Genomic DNA, 23,235 nt, shown 5'->3' with positions numbered 1-23,235 from the left:
TGCTAATAACAGTGTAAATAGATACAACTACTTAATAAAATAAAGTAACATTATCCTTTTGTTAAATGTAACATTTACACACCCTATGATTCAACAATTCCACTCTTAGGTACATATTCTAAACATGCTCCAGAAAATATGTTACCATTCATAACACTTGCTAGTAGCAAGAACCTAGAAATATCTCATGGATCCATCCCACTCTGGCATATTACCCTGTTTCCCAGAAAATAACACCTAGCCAGACCATCAGTTCTAATGCGTCTTTTGGAGCAAAAATTAATATAATTAACATATTAAAATAAGACCAGGTATAATATAACATAATACCAGGTTATTATAAGACTGGGTCATAATATAATATAATACCGGGTCTTATATTATTTTTTGCTCCAAGGGACGCATTAGAGCTGATGGTCCAGATAGGTCTTATTTTCAGGGAAACATGTTATACAAGAAAGAAGAATAAATTACATTACACGCAGCAACATTAGAAATAGTAATAGTGAGTGAAAATCAATTTCCAAAAGCATGTATGTATGCATGTATATATATGTATATATAATTTTTATAAAACTTAACAAGCAAACCCGAACAATATATTCAGTACATATATGCAGCATGAAAACATTTCTTGATGGAGGGAAATAGTAAACACCATAACCAGGATAATGGGTGATATTTTCAGGGAACATAGAAGTAAATGCAAAATACTCGTGATGTTCTCTTTCTTGGGTGGGATGATAGGTTCCCAGGTCTTCACTTCATTATCAAGCATTATAACTCACATATATTCTTATATTGAAAAATAAAGTAAAAATAAATAAGAAATGAAACCAGCAATGCTTTAATAAAAACAAAAGGATTTTTCACAATATCCTAAAACCTTTCAGCAACAGGCTTAAAGGGGTTTAAAAGAAATACATTTGATTTTTGATTTTGAATTATTTTAATAATGTAGTCCCATTTTCCCTACAAAGCATATGAATATTCAAATTAGGAGAAAAAAAATCTTCATTCTTTTTTACTTGACTGATGTAATTTGTATTTTACACCCAATCTCAGCTCCTCACACAAACAGGGAGGATGTAGCCATATAGGCGGTAACTCCAGTACAAACAAATACAACAGCAGATAAACCACAATTTTGTTTGGCATAAAATATATAATTCAGTCTTTTAACACTCCATTTCATGTCCTGATTATGCTTGTTTTCAAAGAAACTTCTATTCCTGGGAGAGGGCTAAGAAAGGATGATCCAGGTGTGCTGTAAACAGCTGGGCTGTAATACACACACACACACACACACACACACACACACACACACATCACGTAACATCATATATCATATATCACATGTCACGTATATACATGAGAAGAAATCAACAATGTGGGATTTTTACAGCTTGGCAGAAGGGGGATGCTCGATGCATACAACCTTTCTTTCCAACGATAATATTCAATATCTGGTTATTAAACTGAGTTCCTATGAATAATCTCCAAAAGAATTTTTTTTAAAACCTGACTGAACATGAGAAGCACACGGTACTCAAAGATGAGCTTAACTGAATTGAGGAGTTCCCTATTTCCTCACAAGCCCAGTCAGAATTTCACTACATCCATTTTCATACATACATAGATATACCATTCTTTAAAAAGGCATTCTACTTTAAAATGCCTACCTAGGTGTGCTGAACTAGAAATCGAAATAGCGGTATCTGTCCATCCATACTTTACCAGAATGAAGGTGATCATCTTCTCTCAGATACAAAAATATAATCAGAGAATTAAGTAATAATTAAATGAGTTAGAATTTCACTGATAAGCATTATAGTGCATGATATAAAGTTACTCTGTACCAGTCAAGATCTCTCCACTATATACCATCTAAACATACACTCCTCACAACCTGAGAGGTGTTTGACTAGCCATACTGAACAAAATGAATACTACAAGAAAGGCCGTGAATTCATTATTATAGCATTAACTACATTATAAAATTATAAAATAACCAATTTTTTACAAGATGCTTCTAAGTTCACTAATTAAGTACCTTCTATAGAGATCGATAATACTGTAAGGAAGAGACAAATTAGTGTTTCCTAATATAAGTTCTCAATATTAAACATAATTTTAGTATAATTTTAAGAAAGGAAAAAATAGAGATATTTACCTCTTCAATACTTAGTGTTTTTGTCACTTAAAGATAATTTATGAGTTTTGTATGAAAATCTACAACATCAAACAGATATTTCTCCTTCCCAAGATTCTTATTTCCTTACAAGCAATTAGTCATACATTGATCTTGACCTGAACCTTACATTTAAGAAATAAAAATGGCATTTCAAGAAGATGTATAAGAAAATGCAAGTGTTCTGTTAAGTTATAAGATATCCCATTCATAGGAAGCATACTAGGAAAATCCCACACTTTATACCACTTTGCAAAGTCAGGCTGGTACTCTTGCCTCTCTGCAGCTTTGAGATTCATTTAGAACCTAAGTGTAAAAAATTACATTCTAGTTTTCATTCCCCAGTAGAAAATTTTTGGTGATTGCTCACAAAGAAGATGCACAGAATTTCGTTACTTTCAGCATTCTATGGAAGCACAAAAGAAGACTTTTCTCAGTCTTCTTAAAAATTAATTTTCATATGATTTTATAAATTGTTGTTTATTGTTACATATTTTTAAGATTTTAATTTTTTAAAAAAAGGAAGAAAGAAAAGATATTCTGTCAAAATGCTTCCATTATCCTTTGCTGAAACCAGTAGGAGCTTTTAGATATAAAAACAGGGCCAGGCGGAAACACTTTATGGGAAAATCTGCAGTGGAATGGTTTTGATAATGAACATGCCTAGAGAAGTAAAATCATGAATGCTGTATGTGTTGGGGGAAGAAACTCTTATCTTCAGTTGGGTTCTGTTTCCCTTAGAGAGGCTTATGTTACCTACAATCAATAGGTCTCCAATTAAACAAAGAAGATTTACATACACTGGTGCATTTTGGAGCTAATGAAATTGGTCTAACAGTTTTAATGAGAGTAAAACATTGGCTAGGAGGGGAAATTATTAGTTCACCACACATAATTGGGCCCAACTCTTTAATTCTGATTTTTACCTTTTCTACTACTACTGGCCTCTCCCAATTTAGGATAAGTAACCATGCCAAAATATACCCTATTCGGTGAGGATAGACATGCAAACCTGCAAATGCTCTCTAGAGATAAGGATATGATGGACACAGTCTCTGTGGAGCGAGACAGTATGTAATTCAAAACAAAACAAAACAAAATGGTGTACCCATCCAGAGAAGAGGGTTCCACTTTAAATCAAGATTATACCCTAAAAATTCAACAGCATGAAATTCAAAGCCTTCACCTCACCTCCAACCTGGGTACCTAGCACACGGTAGGCAGTTGAGAAATGACTGTTGGTATAAAGATGATTTCCTCACATAAGCAGAAGCAATGGCTATATTATTCTATCACTTCCAAATCAACTTTTCTAGGTAACAAATTCAGATAAAAGTCAAGACCAAGATCTTAGATGGAAAAGCCAACTGCCTGATAGTTTTCTATAAATAAGTCTAGCATCACCAAACCTTTATTTTCAGAATTATAACTATTCATATGTCAATAACCCCTTTAGGTTAACGTGAAACTGGATTTTGGTGAAGAAACAAATCAGTTAACATGATAGGGTGAGAAGGGAAAGTCATTCTAACAAAACAAAACAAAAAATATTTAGGCTTAAATTCAGTCCTGCGGTGAACACCCAAAAACCGTATTATATGTTCCCTAGTTTTAAAATTCGTATTGTCAGCTTCTCACATTTTTGTTTTGTTTTGTTCAACCCATGTTCTCCATTTAGTCCCCAGCTCAACAAAGATACTAAGCATATACTAAGTGTCAAGCGCTACGCACCCCTATGGAGGGGAAAAGGGTACACAAAAATAAGAGTAAAATCCAGTCCTTGCTCATAGAGAAAGCACAGTCCAATTTGGAAGACGGGTCATTTTCTTACTATACAGGAAGCGTTAATGGTGACTACGAACATAGTGCTACCAGGATGCTATGGGAACGTGCGGAAGGAGCCCTTAGCCCAATGATGGGGTAAAAAGGCAGCTTAAATGATGTTAGCCAATTAAAAGTGGGTGAGGACATTCCAAGTAGAAGGAATAACATAAAGGAAAAAAAATGATATATACACATACACACGCACACACACCACACACACACACAGTGTGTGTGGGTAGAATCTTATGGGAGACAGGCAGGAAGACAGGGTGCCCCTGTACATTCCATGCGCCAAAATTTTCATTTATGTCTTTGCACGTGCTCTCTTCGGTTTCAAGGTTAGTTGTGTTCACTGGTTAACTCAGTCCAGAAAGATAATTTACTCACTTTAATTATCTCACATTTTTCCAAACAGAACTTACCCTTATTTAAATATTGTATCTATTACCTTGATGACAAATAATAACAGTGAATAAGGCAGAGCACTGTGCAAGGGAGCTTCTCGGAAGCAGGAACCATTGCACAACAGTAGTTCCTCAAGTCCTGAAGCCCGGTCTCAGACCGCAGCTTCTACTTCCAAAAGTTCAAGGATCCAAGGCGGATGCATTCATTTACTGAAACATCACCCTGGTGGGAATCTACATCTGGGGATACATTCCAAATTAAAGACAAACAATCATTTTTCCAGATGTGGGACTTGGTTAGACAATGAGAATACTCTATAAAAATGTCCTTCTAAATAACAGATTTAAAAACAGAAAAGGGGTGCTATATTACAGACTCATAATTCCAACCTACAGATATATAATTTAAAATATACACCATTAATTAAGGCTGTTTATCAATGTGTTCAGTTTTATTCTTCTTACATGAAAATATAAGATTAAAGAAGACAGAATAAAGCCAGACATGTAAAAATGCTATTCAAGATTATAAGAAAATAAGATATGGGGGATGAAAAGAGGGGGGATGATTCTAAAGATTGGTACTAGCAAAAACAGAGAGATCTCCATTATTTGGAAATAAAATACTCTTAAAATAAAGGAAATATCAGGTATTATTGAACTCATCAGGTAAATTCTGATATTTGTATCCATGCAGCTTATGTAATCTGAAGACAACATGGCTTTCCCTGGAGTAACTGAACTGCTAACATCCCATGAACTCTATCAAGTTTGCCTTACTTCTCTTACTGACTGTAAAACAAAGAAATCTGTCTTGAGTTTCATGATGTCCCACATGTTACTGTGACTAATCCCCAGCCATTTTTATTTACAGTGTTCAGATGAGTTTCTATGACAATCCCATGCCATTCTCAATGTTACACACACATTTTCTGCCTTTTGAAAATAATTACAGAACAAATCATTTGTTCTGCTCTCTATACAAAGAAAAGCACACATTTAATGGCTGGAGAAATAGACTTCACTTTCAGGTTAAATAACAAGCCGATATAACAGAGAACAAAAAAATTCCAATGTACATTGTTTGGGACCACCAGACTGTTGTCGTTGTTTGGATTTCACTTATCAGACATGCAGAAAAAGTTATTCTCTTTCCTATCACCATCTGTACACACTTTCCCAAAAGACCCTCACACCTGTCCCATTAACACGCACTCACTCACACATATAGGATCTCTTCCATGCTTTCTGTCTGAATGTATAGCTCTATGTTTTATTTTAACAAGAGAAAGGCAAAGCAGCTTGAGACCTCAGACAATCTAAAATCCCCTTCACTATAAAAGTCTCAAAATCGCTAACTTTCTTAGGAGATGGAGCAAAATAGAGAATTTAGGTTATGCTACTGGGACTTGGCTGTTTTAGGAACCACTACCAACTGCCAAATGAATTCACCACGGCTTGCTCTCCAAGGCCTTTCCTTCCTTACTGTTTTTCACTCCCTCATTCTCCTGCTGTTTAGTTTTCCTATAACTCTGTTTTAGACTTCAGCATTACTAGAAAGATGTCCTTAAAAAAAAAAAAAAGAATGTTTTTGTGCACCACCAGCTTTCTTTAGAGAAAACACACTACGGTAAACTATCAAATAACAGAAACCACCTGTGCCCTGCCCTGTGTCTGCTTGGCTTTTCTTTCCATTTACATAGACATTTTTGATACAAGGCAACTAAAAATTTAACACTGAGTAGAATATCATCAAATGACAGAATTCCTAAACATACACCAATTGTACAGTAAAAAGGCAATATCAACAACTGCTTCTGCAAATGTTTAAAACTTTATACAGGCTACTTGTTGGAAGGACCCTAATTTTAAAACATCAAAAGCTTTTAAATCTTAATTTCTGAGGAAATTCTATCTACGATGGAATCAACTTACAGTATTTTCTTTAGTTTTGTATCATTGGCACCTAGCGCGCACTTCCTAATAGGTAGTAAGTGCTCAAAACTTGTTTGCTGAACTGAGTTGCCAATGACATGGTAGAATTTGTCAATGAAAACAACCAAAATATTAAGGTGTTGCAAACGTAACTGCGGTTTTTGGAATTTTTTTTTAACCTTTGAAACCACAATTACTTTTGCACCAACCTAACAGACCTTGTAGGCCAACACTAAACAAAAGGCATCCACCTTGATGCAAATGATAACAGGCTACAACTGCTCTCCAATTTATACAAGAATTTTCTATCTCCAGAGCTCCTGGGATGCATGGACTTAGTTACCTCACTTGTAAAATGAAGATGTTCTCTAAGTTTCCTCCAAGGTGTGACACTCTGAACCTATTAACAAACCAGAAAATGACTCTAGCATCTCTCCACATTTTAAACTTCAAAGAAAACAATGGCTTTAGCACACTTATGTATTAGGTTGGTGAAAAAGTAATTGTGGTTTAAAAGGTTAAAACAATTGCAAAAACCACAATTACTTTTGCACCAACTTAATACTTCCAGAGAACACTTTTTATGCCACCCATAAATTCAGAGGCGGGGCTTAGAGAGCTGATCTATTGAGAAAGATGTTAGAGAGTAAAAACAAGCCACAGATAGGTCTAACCTAGTTCGTAGCCCTAACCACTTACTAACCATGTACCATGGACACTTACTCAGCTCCTTTGACTGTTTACTCATCTGCATGAGGCAATTATCAAGGCTCCCATACTTAAAATTTAAGGTTTATATGAAGAGCTAATAAAATAATGTATAAGAAAAGCCAATTTAAATATTACAGAAGTTAAAAACACAAGTCTGAGGTCTGACGGATCTGGCTGTAATACTGGCTTTGCCACTTACTGCTGGCATGACCTTGAGTGAATTACTAACACTCTGAACTTTTACTTCCTGAATAACAGGAATAACCCACAACAAAAGTCATCTTACGATTTCTACTCACCCCACCACCCAACAGGAAAAATTTTCCAAAACCTGGAGAAGTCCAAAAGGAAAGCAAAATAGAAACAAACAAAAAAAAAAAAACCAAAGAAACCCATATCTACAATTTAGAAAACCAACAAAGCCAATCGTAAAAAACAGCACCCAAATATGAAAACTCCTTGAACTGGCCCAAGTGCTTAAGGAGTTTGTAATAAGAGAATGCTCTAGTACAAAAGCAAATGCACTGTCACAGCGCTGGGTCCTCACTTTTAAACAAGGTGATTGACAGGAAAGGCCCAAAATGTGAATCGATGTTCCTCTCCAATCTATCTGTTTCCCTCCAAATCTGCTGTCTCACGAATGTCTCATGGCTGATTCAGCATCACCCCCACCCCAGCACCCAATTACAAATAAAAGTAAAAAGCGATGCATAATCAGTCTTTATATAGCAAAACTGAAAATGTCTCTCTTTGAAGAATTACAAAGCTTTCTGTCTGAAACCTCTGGCCTTTCTAGAGAAATCAGAGTCACTCTAGTTTAAAAATGTAGGTGGTAAAAGTACAAAGGATTACATTTATCCGTTTTGCATGAGATGAGGGGCAGATATCTTTAGAACAATTAGTTCTTCAACCCTAACATTTCTGATTGCAATATCCTTATTCTCCAAAAAACTGTATACATCCTGGGCTCAGGGAGATGGCTCTATTGTTAATCCCTATTCTCCCTTCATTTTACAGAAAATCTAAAATACATGAATCCTAGAACTTTAAAAAAACAAAACAAAAAAAAAAAGACTTTTGTCTATACAGTGAGTGAATGAGCCTGGAAAATAACAAGAATCCATTTTAATCTTAAAAACCCCTGTAATTCTTGATTGGATAGGGAAGGGGAAGGACTTCAAAAAGCATATTTAAAAGGAAAAAAAAAAGAATTCTTAATAAAAGTCCTTCTCACATATTAAGAGGCCATACAATAAAAGTACTGCAATGACTATCTTTTGCTGACAAGAACATACAACAATAGTTACGCTGTTGAACAGCATCGAGTTACAAAGACTTCATTCTCAAAAGTTACTTGAAACTACTCTCCAAAAGAGAACCTCTACAATTTAAAAGAAGGGCAAAGAAAGCCAACTACATGAATCAATCAGAAACTTTAGTAACTTACTCATGTTTATATAATATGCATCCTTGCAAAACTCTTGTCTCAGTCATATAAAGATACCGACAAGCTTTTGCCAAATTCATATCCAGAATCCTTGCTTCATCTTAAATGTTTGCAACCCACTAATCTTTAACTTCCTATTACTTAATACTAAAAATATATTCTCAGGTATACACTCTTTTACATCAACATTTTTAAAATCTAGTATTATTTGAGTTGTACTCCACACATAAAAGATATTTTCAATTTTCATTGCTAATCTGCTATTATAGCTGAGTCCACACAGCTCTGTTTAATAATACGCTACAAAGGTTTGCACGCACATACACAATATCCTAATCACTTATTCTGTAGTAAGCTCTTTAAGCATCTCTATTCCTCATTCACTGGTAATGTTTAAAAATGCCACAAAGAAGGGCTTGATGTCGTCCCAACACTGAAATCCATCTGTCTATGGCCCTTCTTTGACTTTACTCCTTCTGCAGCCAAAATTTTCACAAAAGTTGATGAGAATTTGTCAACCTAAGAACGTGTAATGTCAGCTCCTTTGAAAAGCAATGGAATATTTGAAAGTGACAATGATGGGATTCTGTACGTACAATATTCATTTTATGTAAGAGCTTAAAATTAGATAACTAATCCCTTTAAGATTAAAATACAGAATCCTAAGTGCTTCCAACAGGGAAGAAGGAAGAAGCCGACACATAAGACAGAAGAGATAGTTCTTAGTTTCCCATATGAAGAATTGTGTCCCTAATTTCGAAAATTAAATGAAAATTTATATTGTAACACTGCAGTTCCTATTATCCACTGACAAGTACCTTTCCTTACCAAAAAATTACCACTCAGCTCAAGCTATGACTCACCACAGATACATCTTCCCCACCAGCGTGAACATGTTGCACTACCCAATCATGGACTGGCACAATTACAAAAGGAAATAAAATCACCCAAACCATAGCAACAAAGACAACAGCCTGACAATGGCAGATGCTACACAGATATACATACAAAATTTTAAACAGTATTCACTTTTTAAATGTTTTATTGTTACTTCTATTTCATCTCACTTTTGTAACCCATAGAGCATTTCAAAAATAGCCATTAAAATATTTATGAATATATATGATCTGAAAACTGTTTATGTCTGGAAACTCATAGGTTATTTGGGCTCACCATAAACACTCATAGACATCATAAGGTAGGCAATATGGAACTGGATGAAGAGGACAATGGTATGCATCCTATTTTTTTATTCCAGTCCTTTTTTGTTTCCAATTTAATCACTTTTATTCACACACCTAAATTTTCCCCTTCTAGTATAACTATACTCCACAATCTAACTTTAAGATTTATTAACATTTCTAAAAAAGAAACTTAAAAAAGAAAGTTACGTTTCTATTTTATTTAATGTAAGTTCCAGTTCAGCAGCTTGTTTTTTAACCCTAGAAGAATTAATATGTAGAATGAATTAATGCAGTAAATTATATTTTGCTGGTCTTTTTTTCTATTTACAAATAGAAAATCTCGTTGAGTGAGGCTTTGAGTTTTTGCACTGAAGTCATTAAAAACTAATCTTCCCTAAGTTTAAAGAAATGAAAATAAGGGCACAAATAAATCAGTCAATAAATCAGTCATTTAGGGGAAGTAAGATGAAGCTTGCCCTTATGTTTAATTTTTCTCTTTTCTATTTTAAATTTGAAAAAAAAAAATTTGTTTTAAAACACCATTCTCACTTTCTTTTAAAAATGATTATACACGAGGCCATAATCAAAAGATCTTTTTGGAGCAAAGTAAATTTAAATCTTTTAATCTAATCATTAAAGAAGCTAGAAATATATATCTTATGCAGATAAGAAAATACGTTTTTTTAAAAATCTACCTAAAACATTACACACAATTCTGATTTTTAAAATAATGCTTACTTTAATTCTCAGTGGCTTCCCAAAGCATCTAGAACCAATTCATCTAACTTTATCTTACCAAAAAAATAAAAAATTCTGAAACCTGTGTCATAATGCTTCTATTCACGAAACTTCAACATCCTAAAACACAAAAACGAACAAGTTGTTCGTTTTTCACCCCAACACTGACAAATACAAGACCACCTCTCCTTCTCCGAACCTAGTGTGGCCTCATTGTGTGGCAAAGAACTGAACTCCACGGTAAAATATCTCCGTGGGAAGAGGTTGGATTTTGACTTTTTATTTCCCCTTTGATTCAAGGTAGGTGTGTGTTACCATTTAAATGACATCCAACCCCACACAACAGGATAGAAAGAGGGATATAGAATGGATCTGCATTTTATTTTTAAGAGCAAAGAATTTGGAATAAGAAGGCCTGAGTTTAATCTCGCTCTGCACAAGTATAGTGGCCACTCTGAGACTTTATTTTCACCTGGCCAAATGGTGAGTGCATTACTTATTCACAATACTGCTGTGAAGTTAAAAACAAAAAAGAATAAGAAAGAAAAAAAGACAGCTACAACATATGGCGAAACTGAGTACAGTGCCTGCCGTAAAATAGATACTCAGTACAAGTTATTTGCATTCCTTCCCCCCTTCCTTCCTTTCATCCATCTCTTTTCCTCTACTCTCAATTGATCGAGGTCCAAAATATCTACCACTAGGAAGGTATGTAGTATCTCCCATTAGGAAGGTTGGTGCGAAAGTAATTGCGGTTTAAAAGTTTAAAAATAATTGCAAAAACCGCAATTACTTTTGCACCGACCTAATAAAAGACACGAAGAGAAGTTTAGAGTTCGCAAAGAACAGCAAGCTATGCCAGCTCATTCTCCAGTGATTATGATTATCCTAATTATTGCTGGGTTGAGTATGAACAATATAGTACATGTTAAAGAAGATCAACACTCGCCAAAATACATGCCACATATGAACTTCTCTGTCAAATTTATTTTATTTAGCTTCTTTTACAAACAGAATGGCAAAAATATCCTCCACAACGGAGTTGCCGCAATTAGTCATTTGTGGACTTATTTCTTTGCCTCAAAAGCCATGTTTAGTTCACAAGCATGGGAGGGCTAAGTCCATTAGATAAAACATACTTTTATACGGTGGAATTACCATAACAAAATATAAAGCATTGTTTTCTAATATTTGGGGAAAATCCTAGGGGAAAACAGTAATTTCTGTCTGAGCAGCAGCTAGAGAATTCTCCTAAGTTCAGGGACACTAAAGTTTGGATCAATAATTTGTTATTTTACAGTTGCCTTAGTGGCAGACAGCCAAAAGGTTGACAACACTATAAGGTGTCACCTTAAAAGGCAAAATGGTAACAATAATAAACATCTCAATAACCCCTTTTCAAGTTTACACGTGCCACAGTGCCCCGAACTGGACCCACAATGCTAAAAACAATTTTTGTGAAACTCTTTTTTCTAAAATGCTGAACAGAAACTCTAAAAGCCCCAAATAGTCTCCTAGTCTGAAACGAGCCATGCAAAAAATCGTGGGGAGATGGATTATAAAATTCTCCACTTGGTATCTTGCTCCTCCAGATCCTCTTACAGTCATTACTTAAACCAAAACACTTTTTAGAGCATCTCCATTTGCGATTAAGTTCGCGGTTTTAAGTTTCTCTTAACAAAGCATGCCCGTTCATTCATTCTCTTCCTCCTCCACCTGACTTCTTCCTTCCCCGTACCCCACCTCCCAAGGATTTACAATATATGATATATTTCACAGCAAGATCGAACTTCTAAATAACCATGGAGAAAGTGTTGCGAAAATGATAATAAACCAGTGTTGGGCACACTGACGGCATTCAATCTGTATTTTGTTTACTTCCTACTTTAATCCTCAAAATTGTTTTCAATAATCTATATTAACATTTGTGTGCAATTAGAATTGTTGTTGCTTCTGTGCAAGTTTTAAAAAGCCGACAGGCTGTTCTGAGTCTCTTGGAAGCAGCTTGAGGCCTTAACCAAGTGAAACACCCAGTCCTACTGTGTACGGCAGTGACCACAAGAAAGGCTGTGGTTTCTCCCACACTAGCCCTAAATAGGTTTAAATTAATGCTATTCATCACTGGGTGGAAAAAAAGACAAGGCAAATCCAAGCCAGCAGCATTGAGAAATTTCTTACCAACACTCAAACCTCTTAGCTATAAATGAGCTGACCTCCTCAGTTCATAGGTTTACTCCAGAACAACTCTTTCTCCGTATTCCTATACATTCTCTGACTTTAAATTTCCATCTTTTTCATTACATTATAGATAAAGGATATTGTTACTACATTCTAGATAAAGGATATTGTTACTGTCCTCAAGTTACGCAGAAAACACTCAAGCATATAAAAGCCATAATTATCTCAAGCTTGTTGATTGTTAGTGCTACGTCCTTTGAAGAAATGAAAGACAAACGAAAAGATAAACAAAATTTTCTAAAACTGTGTGCATATACCAATAATTTACAGTAGATTAGTCAGCCACAAAATCCATCACGAGTTTAGTGTAAGGTTAGTTAGAATTTGCAATAGGGTAATACTTACTCTATTAATTTTAAATATCACTGCATATTATTAGTCTTACTCCGTATTTTTCTAAACATAGTTTATTATTACAAATCAGAGGAACTAACTGCACAACTTTCTACCATGGAGTTTAGTAAAGTACTGAAGAAGTTTAATTACATAATGTATAATCCTAGACTTGAGTGTGCACGCATACACCTGCTAACAGAATATATTGGATATATTAGATATGCAATACTGCCATAAACTAATGTGGTGAAGTTACCTAAAAATTAAGAAAGTATCGTAATTAATTTGGCATAAAATTATAAACTGTAACAATTAACATCCTTCATTTAAAAGCATTTACAATAATTACTCTATATGCACGGATAATCTTATGCATATGGTTACACTGTATTTACAGTACCAGTTTTTTTAAAAGAAGAAATCATTCCCACTGCTCTAAGCAACACTGTGCAGCCGGGATGTGCACACACATGCACACAAAGCACACACGCGCTCATACACAGACACTCCTAATCTTACACCTGCTCTGAAGCAGTAGGAAGTGAATTCTCAATCTGTCAACATGACCATCTGGTCTATCTGCATATCACGGCTTTCTCTATTACTATATGAAGGAATGGCAATCATGAAGCCAAAATAAAAGTAAAATGCACCTGAATGGGAGTCTGTCTCTCTCTCTCTCTCTCTCTCTCTCTCTCTCTCTCTCTCTCTCTCTCTCTCTCTCTCTCTCCCCATGGAATAATACATGGCGTATCAGAGCAAACCTAGCAGTAATGCAAATAATTTAAAATGAGCATTCCTGCCAGAATAATTAAGTGAACAATATGGTACAGGTGATGTGGTAATCAGTAATCCTGCCATACAGGCTTACAGGACGGATACCAGACTTCCGAGGCACTGCAACAGCTCTTTCAGCGAGTGACGGGACTTTTGCTATTCCTAGTCCAAGCAAAACTAAGTAAAGGGAGTAACAGAGGTAGCATGGAAGCAATCAGTAACTACGGTACTAAAACATTACCATGCAAACATGTTCACTTGCTACAACTTAAAACTAACAAGTGCCCCTGCTACCATGAGAACAAAGTCAATTTGCTCTGTCACTGGCTAATTAACAATTATAGTAATTATGTGACAAATTTTTCTCATTTATTAGTCTTTCAAAGTGTATTTTAAGACCTCTAAAAGTACTTCCAATCTTAGAAAATTCCTCATCTGCAAAAAGTGAAGATGCTCATTGTGATTTAGCTTTTGGGCCGAATGCCACCTGAAAATGAGCAAAGGCCTTAGTTAAATTAAACATAATTCTATTTGTTTAATTTTAGTTTTTAAACATCTCCACACAGCTGCCTCAGAGCTTTCATTCTACTCCACAGCAGGTAATAACTATCAAAAAATAAATTGTGGCACTGTCTTTGTATGCCCTATCTACAGCAACCTACCTCTAAGGGAAGCGTTTTTAAAAAGTCTAACCTCTTACAAAATTTAACTAACTCAACTGAAAATCCTTCTAGAATCTGATTACATTGCCAGAAGTTATACAGAAGCAGTTTTAGAAAAAAAAAAAAAGAAAGAAAACTCTCCAGAAAGTTCTCGGTTGAGTGCCTACTAATGAACAAAGGTTAACTTTATCTAAAAGGTCAAATGCCTGGTGGCTAAGGTTATGACCTTAACAACTTAAATTGTGACCTTGCCACGTGCCGGGTATATTGTAGATTCTGATACAGATCATCTGGTAAAGACTGGTCATAAATTAGCTTGACTGTTACACACCCACAAAGAAAACCATTTGCCACAACACCATAATATCTCCAAGTTGTCATGTGATAAATAAGAAAGACAACTCAAATAGAGACCAAACTAAAGGCATAAAATGATTTTACTCTTTTATACTTTTAACGAGATGAAATTCTCAGGCTTACGGAATCACTCTGATTTCATGACACTTGTTACTGTTTATCAGCCACAAAATTCACACAGTTCTAATGCCTCTGGATTTAGAGGAAAAAATTGCAATGAGGTTTCTGTATTGTATTTTAGCATCTCAATACATCTTAGAATAATCACCTCTGCTTTTAAAAACTGATTGATTCTGCATTAGCTTCCAGCATTTACATTTGTGTTCTAAGATTTCAACTTCCTACCAAAGAAGGGGCCCAGGCATAAAGTAATAATTGTTGTATACAGTTTTAGAAGGAAAAAATATATATCTCATTTTTGTGGCCATCTAGGGAAAAAAGAAGACTTTCTGGAAGAAAAAAAAAATTAGCATTTTAAAAGAGAGAGAGGAGGAAAAAAAAAAACACGTACTTAGGTGAAAAGGCCACAATGGTTTTGGCATGTTTCTTGAAGCACATTTCAGAGTCTCTGCCTCCTGCCAATACTGGCAAGTTCTCAAAACTTTTAAGGAGGTAAAAACATTGTTTAGTGTTTACAAATCTTCAGTATTATAACAGATGCTTGTCAAATCAGTTGTATGTAACTTGACCGATCTACCTCATATTTGTATTGGCAGCTTCCTTTCCACAAATAACAGGTCTCTCAATCTCTTAAATCAAATCTGAAATATTTTGAGACAAAAGGACCCTAATATTTTCTTTTGCAATCGCCCTGTTGCGCGTACAGAGAAGCAGCCATTACTGTGCTCTGGTAAAAGCCAATGGCCTAACACTTGGCTGGCATTCAGGCCTAACAAGGGATTCTGGGACACATCAGGAAAACCAAACCGAAAGGTAGTCTGATCCATGTTGCTGTCAATAAATCTTTCATAAGCAATAAGGATGCTAACTCTCCCAAGCAACTTTCTGCATGTCATTTCACCAACAACGCCCTTCAGGCATTGAAATAACCAGCAACTGTTAGCTCAAGGATTTGTAGCAACAGTACAGTAACAACGTCAATAATGAAAAAGAATACATGCAATGGCAATAGCTAGAAAAGGTGCAGCTTTTTAAATCCAAAGGAAATGTTTCTGTCTAAAACTTAGAATGGATGTTACTCACACCAATACACACATAATGTGTTTCATTTTGATTTTACCTTGTGAGGAAGCACCAACCATGACGGGCATCACCTGTTGGCATCCTCAATTTTCAATTAGAGCATTTATTGTAATTTATAAATTACTGACTTTTCTAAATATTGAAAAGACTAAGCACATGATTTTAAAGAGTGCTCCATGAAAGCACTTACGACAGCCATACTTTTTTTTTTACACCATGCCTTTTCCTATCAGAATCTGCATTTATATATGCAAATAAATTTCTTAAAATTCTAACTTTGCTTATTCAATAGACAAAACAAAGTAACAACAATAGGATGCAAAGAGGGTTAAAAACGGGCTACTTTTCCTGTTTAGAGGTCCTTTGAGAACTGTTGCCTTTTAATTTTTGCCACCCAGGACTGGCTAAAGCAACAGGCACTTCTTATAATTAAGTATACATTTTCAGAAACCCAAATATTTGAAACACTTACAGATCACATCCTAAAATACTAATCTATCCCCTGCCAACAGCATGGAAATTATGATTGTGACATGCTTGCAAAGTTAATTCCTCCAGTTTCTTTATGTAAGGAGTGATGGATAACAAAAGTTCTCTTTCTAAAACATGTATTAAGCAAAATAATAAGAGAATAGGATTTCAGCTGACTTCTTTAAAAAATAGTTCACATTTTAAACATGTTCACATTAAAAATGTTTTGCAAAACAGAACAGTATTAATTTTACAGGTAACATCTCCTCTCTCATTTGTGAAAAAGTACATAATTTTATTAACCCCAAAACAATCTATCGGTAGGATTCCACAACCTTCTTTCTTCCATCTGGCTCAAGTAACTGCCATGAAGGTGAGCTAGCAAGACCAGTATGTACATATAAAAAGTCAACAAGTCACACAAGACCTGAGCTTTCACATAACACAATGAGCCTTCTGTCTAAAACAAGACGAAAGGAACAAAGGTAAAAATGCATTATTTTATCCAATCCTCAATAGTTTTATCCTGAATGCTACTCAAAATGCTGTAACATGCACAGGTAAAACGTGACTTGAAAACGGCCTTGAAACAATAAATAATTTTATGACAAATCAAAGCAGCTCACTAAATCAATTATCGATTTCTCAATGCGTTCATGCACTATACAGGTTGGTTAATTTTAAGGTTAACCTCTCGATCAATTACTTATAAAGTTGGTTTGCTTTTTCCGTTACCTATCTTAGACAACACTAAAAGTTCCTACATACAAAGCTACTACCGTAAGTTTACACATTAATGTAATTCTTTTTCCTTCATAAACGATCAGCAATTTGACAGTAATCTTACCTCCAATCTCTTTTTAATTAGCAAGGGGTCCAAGAGGCTCCAATAGGTTAAAAACACTCCCAGAAGAAAAGAAACTAAAAATATTGCCTCACTACCAAACTAAATGCTTTTTTAACTAGATCCCTTGCCAGTTAAAATATACTCTTTATTACAAGGCTTTTGATGAGGCTTCTTTCACCCATCATCAAAAAATGTAATTTAAATAAATCATGTCACTGACAACCCCAACACCTTTGATAACACTAGTTACCAAAAGAACTAAACTTAGGGAGAATTCTCTCAAAACTATGCTTTTCCACCTGAATGGAGGACATTGGGGCTTCTGGCTGTTCTGACTTTGGCCCATCTTTGAAACCACACTGTCTATAGGTACATGACCTACAACTTAGGCTATTCAGGAATGGCCTGGCCTATACAGAGGTCATCAGGAAAGAAACACACACAAGAAAGTGGAAGGATTTCTCACCATAGCACTTACCTGCTGCATGCACAAAGTATGCCAAATATAAATCGAGTTCCTTAACAGAAACCCCTATGTGATGGGGCTGGACACAGAGCCCTGGATTAGAGCACTGTGGGGACTTTACAAGGCGCTCACCATCAGTACTTTCGAGCGGAATACCTTTAAATAAAATCACCATAACCAGGTCCAACCTCCAGACTTTATCTGCCTGGCGGAGGCAGTCAATTCTTCGCATCTTGCCTTTCTGGTCTGGGTTGGAAAGAACACAACATGGAGGCTTTTTCCCTGTAACTGTAAGCACAAAATCCTCTCGGTACTCAGGTCGGATATCTTTCCGTAACTTGGCCAGAAGTCGAGATGCCCACTTCTGCTTGACCTCTGGTTTTTCACTTAGTAACTCATCCTTCACGGCTCTCTCTTCTTCTTTTGACATACGTTTTTCATGCTTTTTGAAGTATTTTCGTTTTCGGGCCTGCAGGTTGAACCATGTGTAAGCGAAGGCTCGGACGTGGGGCAGAAGTGCTTCGATGAAAGGATGAAATTCATCCTAGGGAAATGAATAAAAACAAAACATGACTAGATTGAAAACAAAAGGAAACAACTTTTATTCAGATGATCACCTTAAAAAAAATACAGCCTTATTTCACTTGAAATTTGATTCAAGTATTACATTACCAAAATCATACACAGGATCCCTATGGAAAGTCTGAGAGGGGAAATAAACAAAACCACTACTATCATTTCTCACAATCTCAAAGAAGAAAATTTGTAAATTTTTTTTAATGTTTTGGTATGTTCACCAAAATGTTCCAGGTTCTATGGTCGAACCTCAGTTCCAAACCCTTTAGTTAGTAAGTGAAGTTCACTGAAATGCTGATAACAATATATATAATCTTAACCCTATTTCAAGGAAGGCATATCTAATTTTGCTCCAGCCTTGACCTCACTACTTGTAGTACAGCCAGGGCTCAGCAGCCAGATTGGCAAATCCTAAACGTTTAGATGCCAGTCAATGTTTATGGAAGTCTAGGAGCAAAAATCATCTTTGCGATCAATGAATATACAGACTTTCCCTCTAAAAACATTGCATGTAGACTCTGATCTTTTTCTTAGTCATTTTGGTAGCATCTTAATACCTTTTTTAAGAATTACAATTGCACATACTTTTTTTTAGTCAAAAACTTAGAAAAATGTGGCAGGGACACCATATAAAAAAGAAGAGATAAATCTGATATTTATCAGACTAAAATAAAAGATCTATGTCCAAAACATAATTGCTGATATTATGGGAATGAAACAAAAAGATGGGGGAGGGGGGACAAAGAAAAGAGTACATGCCAGATAGTAAACAGAATGCGTCATTGTGACAACAGTGTTGCAACTAAATGCATTTAATGTACTGATATGATTGAGAAATGCCTTCAGTAATGATCATCCCTAAAAAACAGAATAATTATTTAATTTTTGAAAATAATATTTCAGGCTTTTTCTCATAGAAAAACAGAACCTGTTATATTCAATGTTTACAAGACTCCACGAAAACCCTCACGGTTGCCTCTTAAAATTCAAGTAATTTGAAAATAAAATTGAATTTAAAATATTTAAATTTTTCTTACTGTTTTATTGAATTTTTTTATTCTTTTACTTGACGTTTTCTTAGTAAATATAAAAATAAAATTAAAGAAAAACTAAACAGTAATCTCCACAAAGCTGTCTGAGTATATCTAACTTTTGATTAACCAACCCACACTAATGTTACATAACTTCTCTCCACTGTACAACCCCCCATAGATAAATTATTTACTTTCAAATAAATGACGATAAGAAATGCAAAGAGATAGATATTTGATGACTTTTTTAAAAGGGTATAGGACAGACAAACATAAAATGCATTCTTTTTCAGTTTGTAATATCCATCTAAATATATACTTTGAGACAAAAGTAACTGCAGGGTCCAAAATATTATTACTAATAAAACAATTATGAAGTTTTTAAATGTTCAAATGTAAACTGAGTGGTTAAAACTGGTAAAATATTTTAACAATGAAGTCTGTTGAAATACTATAATTTATAATCAATCATCTAAACATTACATATGACTGGTGTTTTAAAAGTAAGTATATATTAATATAATACATAATAAATCATTTCGAATAATTGACATTTATTTTTTCCTCTCTGAACAAATTTCATGCTTTGTATTTCAAGTTTAGCTTTGAAAACTGCTCTTTTTCAATAAAAGAATCCAAAAGAGATGTCAGCTTTTATAACATGCGAGCATTCTTTAAGTAAAGAGGGAACAGAGAAAAATACAAGAATTATATTATTCTTTACCAAAAACCATTAGCATTTTAAAATTTCTGGTGTTTGAGAATCTTTCTTATTGCCACACTGTAGAAGAGAGAAGGGGGGGAGCATTTTTCAAGTCACAGTTTATCTAATAAGGTACACGCCAAACCGCAAAGCATTTAAACATTACTAAATTCTGAGCTCATCCTTGAAATGCTCTAAAATACATAAATTTTGGGTTTGAAACAGTCCTTCACATTGACTGATTTTCTTATATACACAGGACATGCTAGGGACCAAGGCTGTATGGTATTATGCAAAGAACTCCTGGAGTCAACCTTAACTACAAAGTGAGCTTTCACCAAAAGGAGGATTTCATTTTAAAGTCTCAGCCTCATTTTCTAATGCAAAGAATAACTTAGCTCCAAACAATTCATATTTATGTTAAAATGTTACCTTATTAAAAAGCCTTATTAATAATAAACATTTTAAATAAACATTCTAATATGGCATTTAAGTGCTCAAAAATACTCCCAATATTCTTCTCAGAGAACTGCGAACTGCATTCATTCGTTTTCAAAAGGATTTTGTTTACCTGCCAACCAAATGCCCATATATCTCATAAAAATCCTTAAATGAGGCCAACTATGTCAACTAATCATTAAGAATAATCTAAGTCCCTAATTTTGCATCAAAAGTATTTACAACTTATTGCTCCTCAAAGGTTTCAAGAATGTACCAATAAAAGTGCACAATATTTTCTATATATTTGCTTACAAGCACAATTAAAATGCTAGTTATCTTTCTCAGCTCACAATTAGAAGTAGCCCAGTACATCAAAACTAAAGAATATCACTAATTTGTAGGAAATGTCCAGGCATAGCATATAGCAGTTTAGAAAAACAACAACAGTATGTCTTCACAAATCTTGTTGTTGCACATATAGCCATAAACTATATTTCAAATTACTCAAGAGAAAACAAAGAATATTTTACATATGTACTCCGTGAGAAAGTTACAGGCCACCAATAAAAACAAACCTGAAAACCTGTTTCAAAAGCGTATGACTTTGAATCAGCACCTTAAACGGTGATCTGTTTGTAAGTAAGCCAAGTTTAAGAACCACTGAATGCTGATATTTCTGGGACTACTCAAACGTTCACCTATAAATTTCTAGTGTGTTATCATTCTGTGGCCAGGTACACAATTTGGTTACGATATTCCTATATGGGTTAAAATAAGATGTCTGGAATTTTCCTGATTAAGTTTTTTAAAATTTCATACACGTATATGAAGTTTATTCTTTCACTTAGAGTACTTTTATCACTGTGCTTTCTGGACTTTCTTTAATGACCAATAAACTACCTAAGTTTTTCTTTTAAAAACTGGGTCTAAAGCGCCATAAATATTCCAGCAAGTTAAATAAATTGTAAATCAATTTTTAAAAGAAGAATTCATAAAATATATGGCCCTAATTCACTATTTAGTGTACATTTTCTTCACAAACTATTACACTAAGTAAGCGTTTCTCTTAGTGGTGTTTCCAGAAGAAGGCCTAGTGAATGTATCAATCGCACTGCCAAATATGTTTAAAAAAAAAAAAAAAAACTTTCTTAATATGATAACTCAAGAACCAAGAGAATCCGACTTTGTTAAATACCTGACTATGTCCTGGGCCTTCATGGATACACATGTATCCTCCTATATGCACCATCCCAAAATATAAATTTCCCTTTGAGAGGTCACTTGAGAAGATGCTACTGTATCCTACTATTGCAGTACACTGGTATTATCTACAAGGTCTATGTGTTGCAAACTTTTGCCAGCTAGAACTTCAGCTAGAATGTTAGAATCTCAGCATTTTCACTTAAGTCGTAACTCATTCAAATTATCTTAACACTTTGCAACTTATCCATATGCAATTGTGAACCTTGCCAGAAGTGGTTGGAAAAGTTTCATTCCATACTTCCACAAGTTACTAAAATAGGAACTTTGGAAGTTTGTTAGGGAAAAATAAAAACTTTTACAATAACTAAAAGCAACTGCTATCCATTATTAATGCTAGGCCTAAATCCCAAACAGACCATTTCAACATAAAAGATGCATTTAAGAGTCTTCTGAGATCAAATAGCAGGTATTTTTACTGTTAGATAAAGCAATAAGAAGGGATGTCATGTGGGAAATAAATCCAGAATCTAGGGAGGAGAGAAAAACTACAGATACTTTTTAGCCTTCCACAAAGTATTCCGGTTAAACCGTTATCTCCTGCTAAATGAAGGCAAGAAGTGGTAGCAGGTTTTTTAAGGGAGTGGTGAATAAACATTTTATATGAAGCATAAAACTTCATGTAGGTGATTAATGGTCAGATCGCAATGTACCAAAACAGTATGAAGGCTCACACTTTTTTTTTTTTTTTTTTTTTTGCGCAAAATCAGTTTGACTTCATGCCTTTTAGTCAAAGAAAATAAATAATATATTCAAAAGGGACCAGATTTGGAGCCGTGAAGTAGCAATATTTTGCCTGGGGGTGGTGCAGGCAAGCGAGGGATGAAAAGGGAGGGCATGGAAAGGAGGGGCGGTGGGGCGAGAGAGACCCACGCTCTGAGTTGAGTCGGAGGAAAAAGTTGCCCCCGTCCTGCGCGCGGAGCGGCCCAAGTCGCACAGCGGCGGCGGCGGCGGCGGTGAAGGGAGGCAGCGGCGGGGGGAGCTGCGTCGGGCCCGGGCCGCCGCTTGGGCTCGCGGCCCGAAGCCCAACTCCGCCCGACGCTCCCCGGCCCGCGGCCCGCGGCCTCCGCCGCTCGCCGCCCTGCGCAGCGTGGGCTCGTCCCGGCACCGAAACTTTCACTCAGGAAAGCGAGCGGGCGATGAGCGACGAGGACGCAGGCTCCACCCGGCCGGCGCGGGGAACGCGCGTCCACGCAACCCCGCTCTGCAGAGCCCAGGGGCCGGCTCGTCGCCGCCTGCCCGCGTCCGAGGGGCGCTGTCCCGGCCGGGGCCGGCAATGCCGGCCCGCGTCCCTCCCGTGACCGGACCCCAAAGGCTGACAAACAATAAACAGAAGTAAGAGTTTGGGGAGGTTGCTGCGGCGCGGGCTCCTGGAGCGGGCCGTGGGCGCGGGGACCTGAGTTCTCCCGCACCCGGGGGTTCCAGTTGCCCCA

At 35.7% G+C, this 23,235-nt stretch overlaps 1 protein-coding gene across 12 annotated transcripts in view; it reads right to left on the bottom strand.

The window, feature by feature from the left end:
- NFIA (nuclear factor I A) overlaps nt 1–23,235 on the bottom strand; it is a 562,979-nt gene that overhangs the window by 336,367 nt on the left and 203,377 nt on the right. For all 12 annotated transcript variants that reach the window (XM_074334805.2, XM_074334806.2, XM_074334804.2 and 9 more), the window contains exon 2: nt 17,804–18,335. In XM_074334805.2, the coding sequence (XP_074190906.1) occupies nt 17,804–18,335 (532 nt within the window). The remainder of the gene's footprint in view (nt 1–17,803; nt 18,336–23,235) is intronic.

Source organism: Rhinolophus sinicus, chromosome 14, assembly GCF_057876585.1.
Source record: "Rhinolophus sinicus isolate RSI-liver-muscle chromosome 14, RSI-T2T, whole genome shotgun sequence".
Taxonomy (NCBI): Eukaryota; Metazoa; Chordata; class Mammalia; order Chiroptera; family Rhinolophidae; genus Rhinolophus; species Rhinolophus sinicus.
This window is presented reverse-complemented; position numbering and strand designations above follow the sequence as displayed.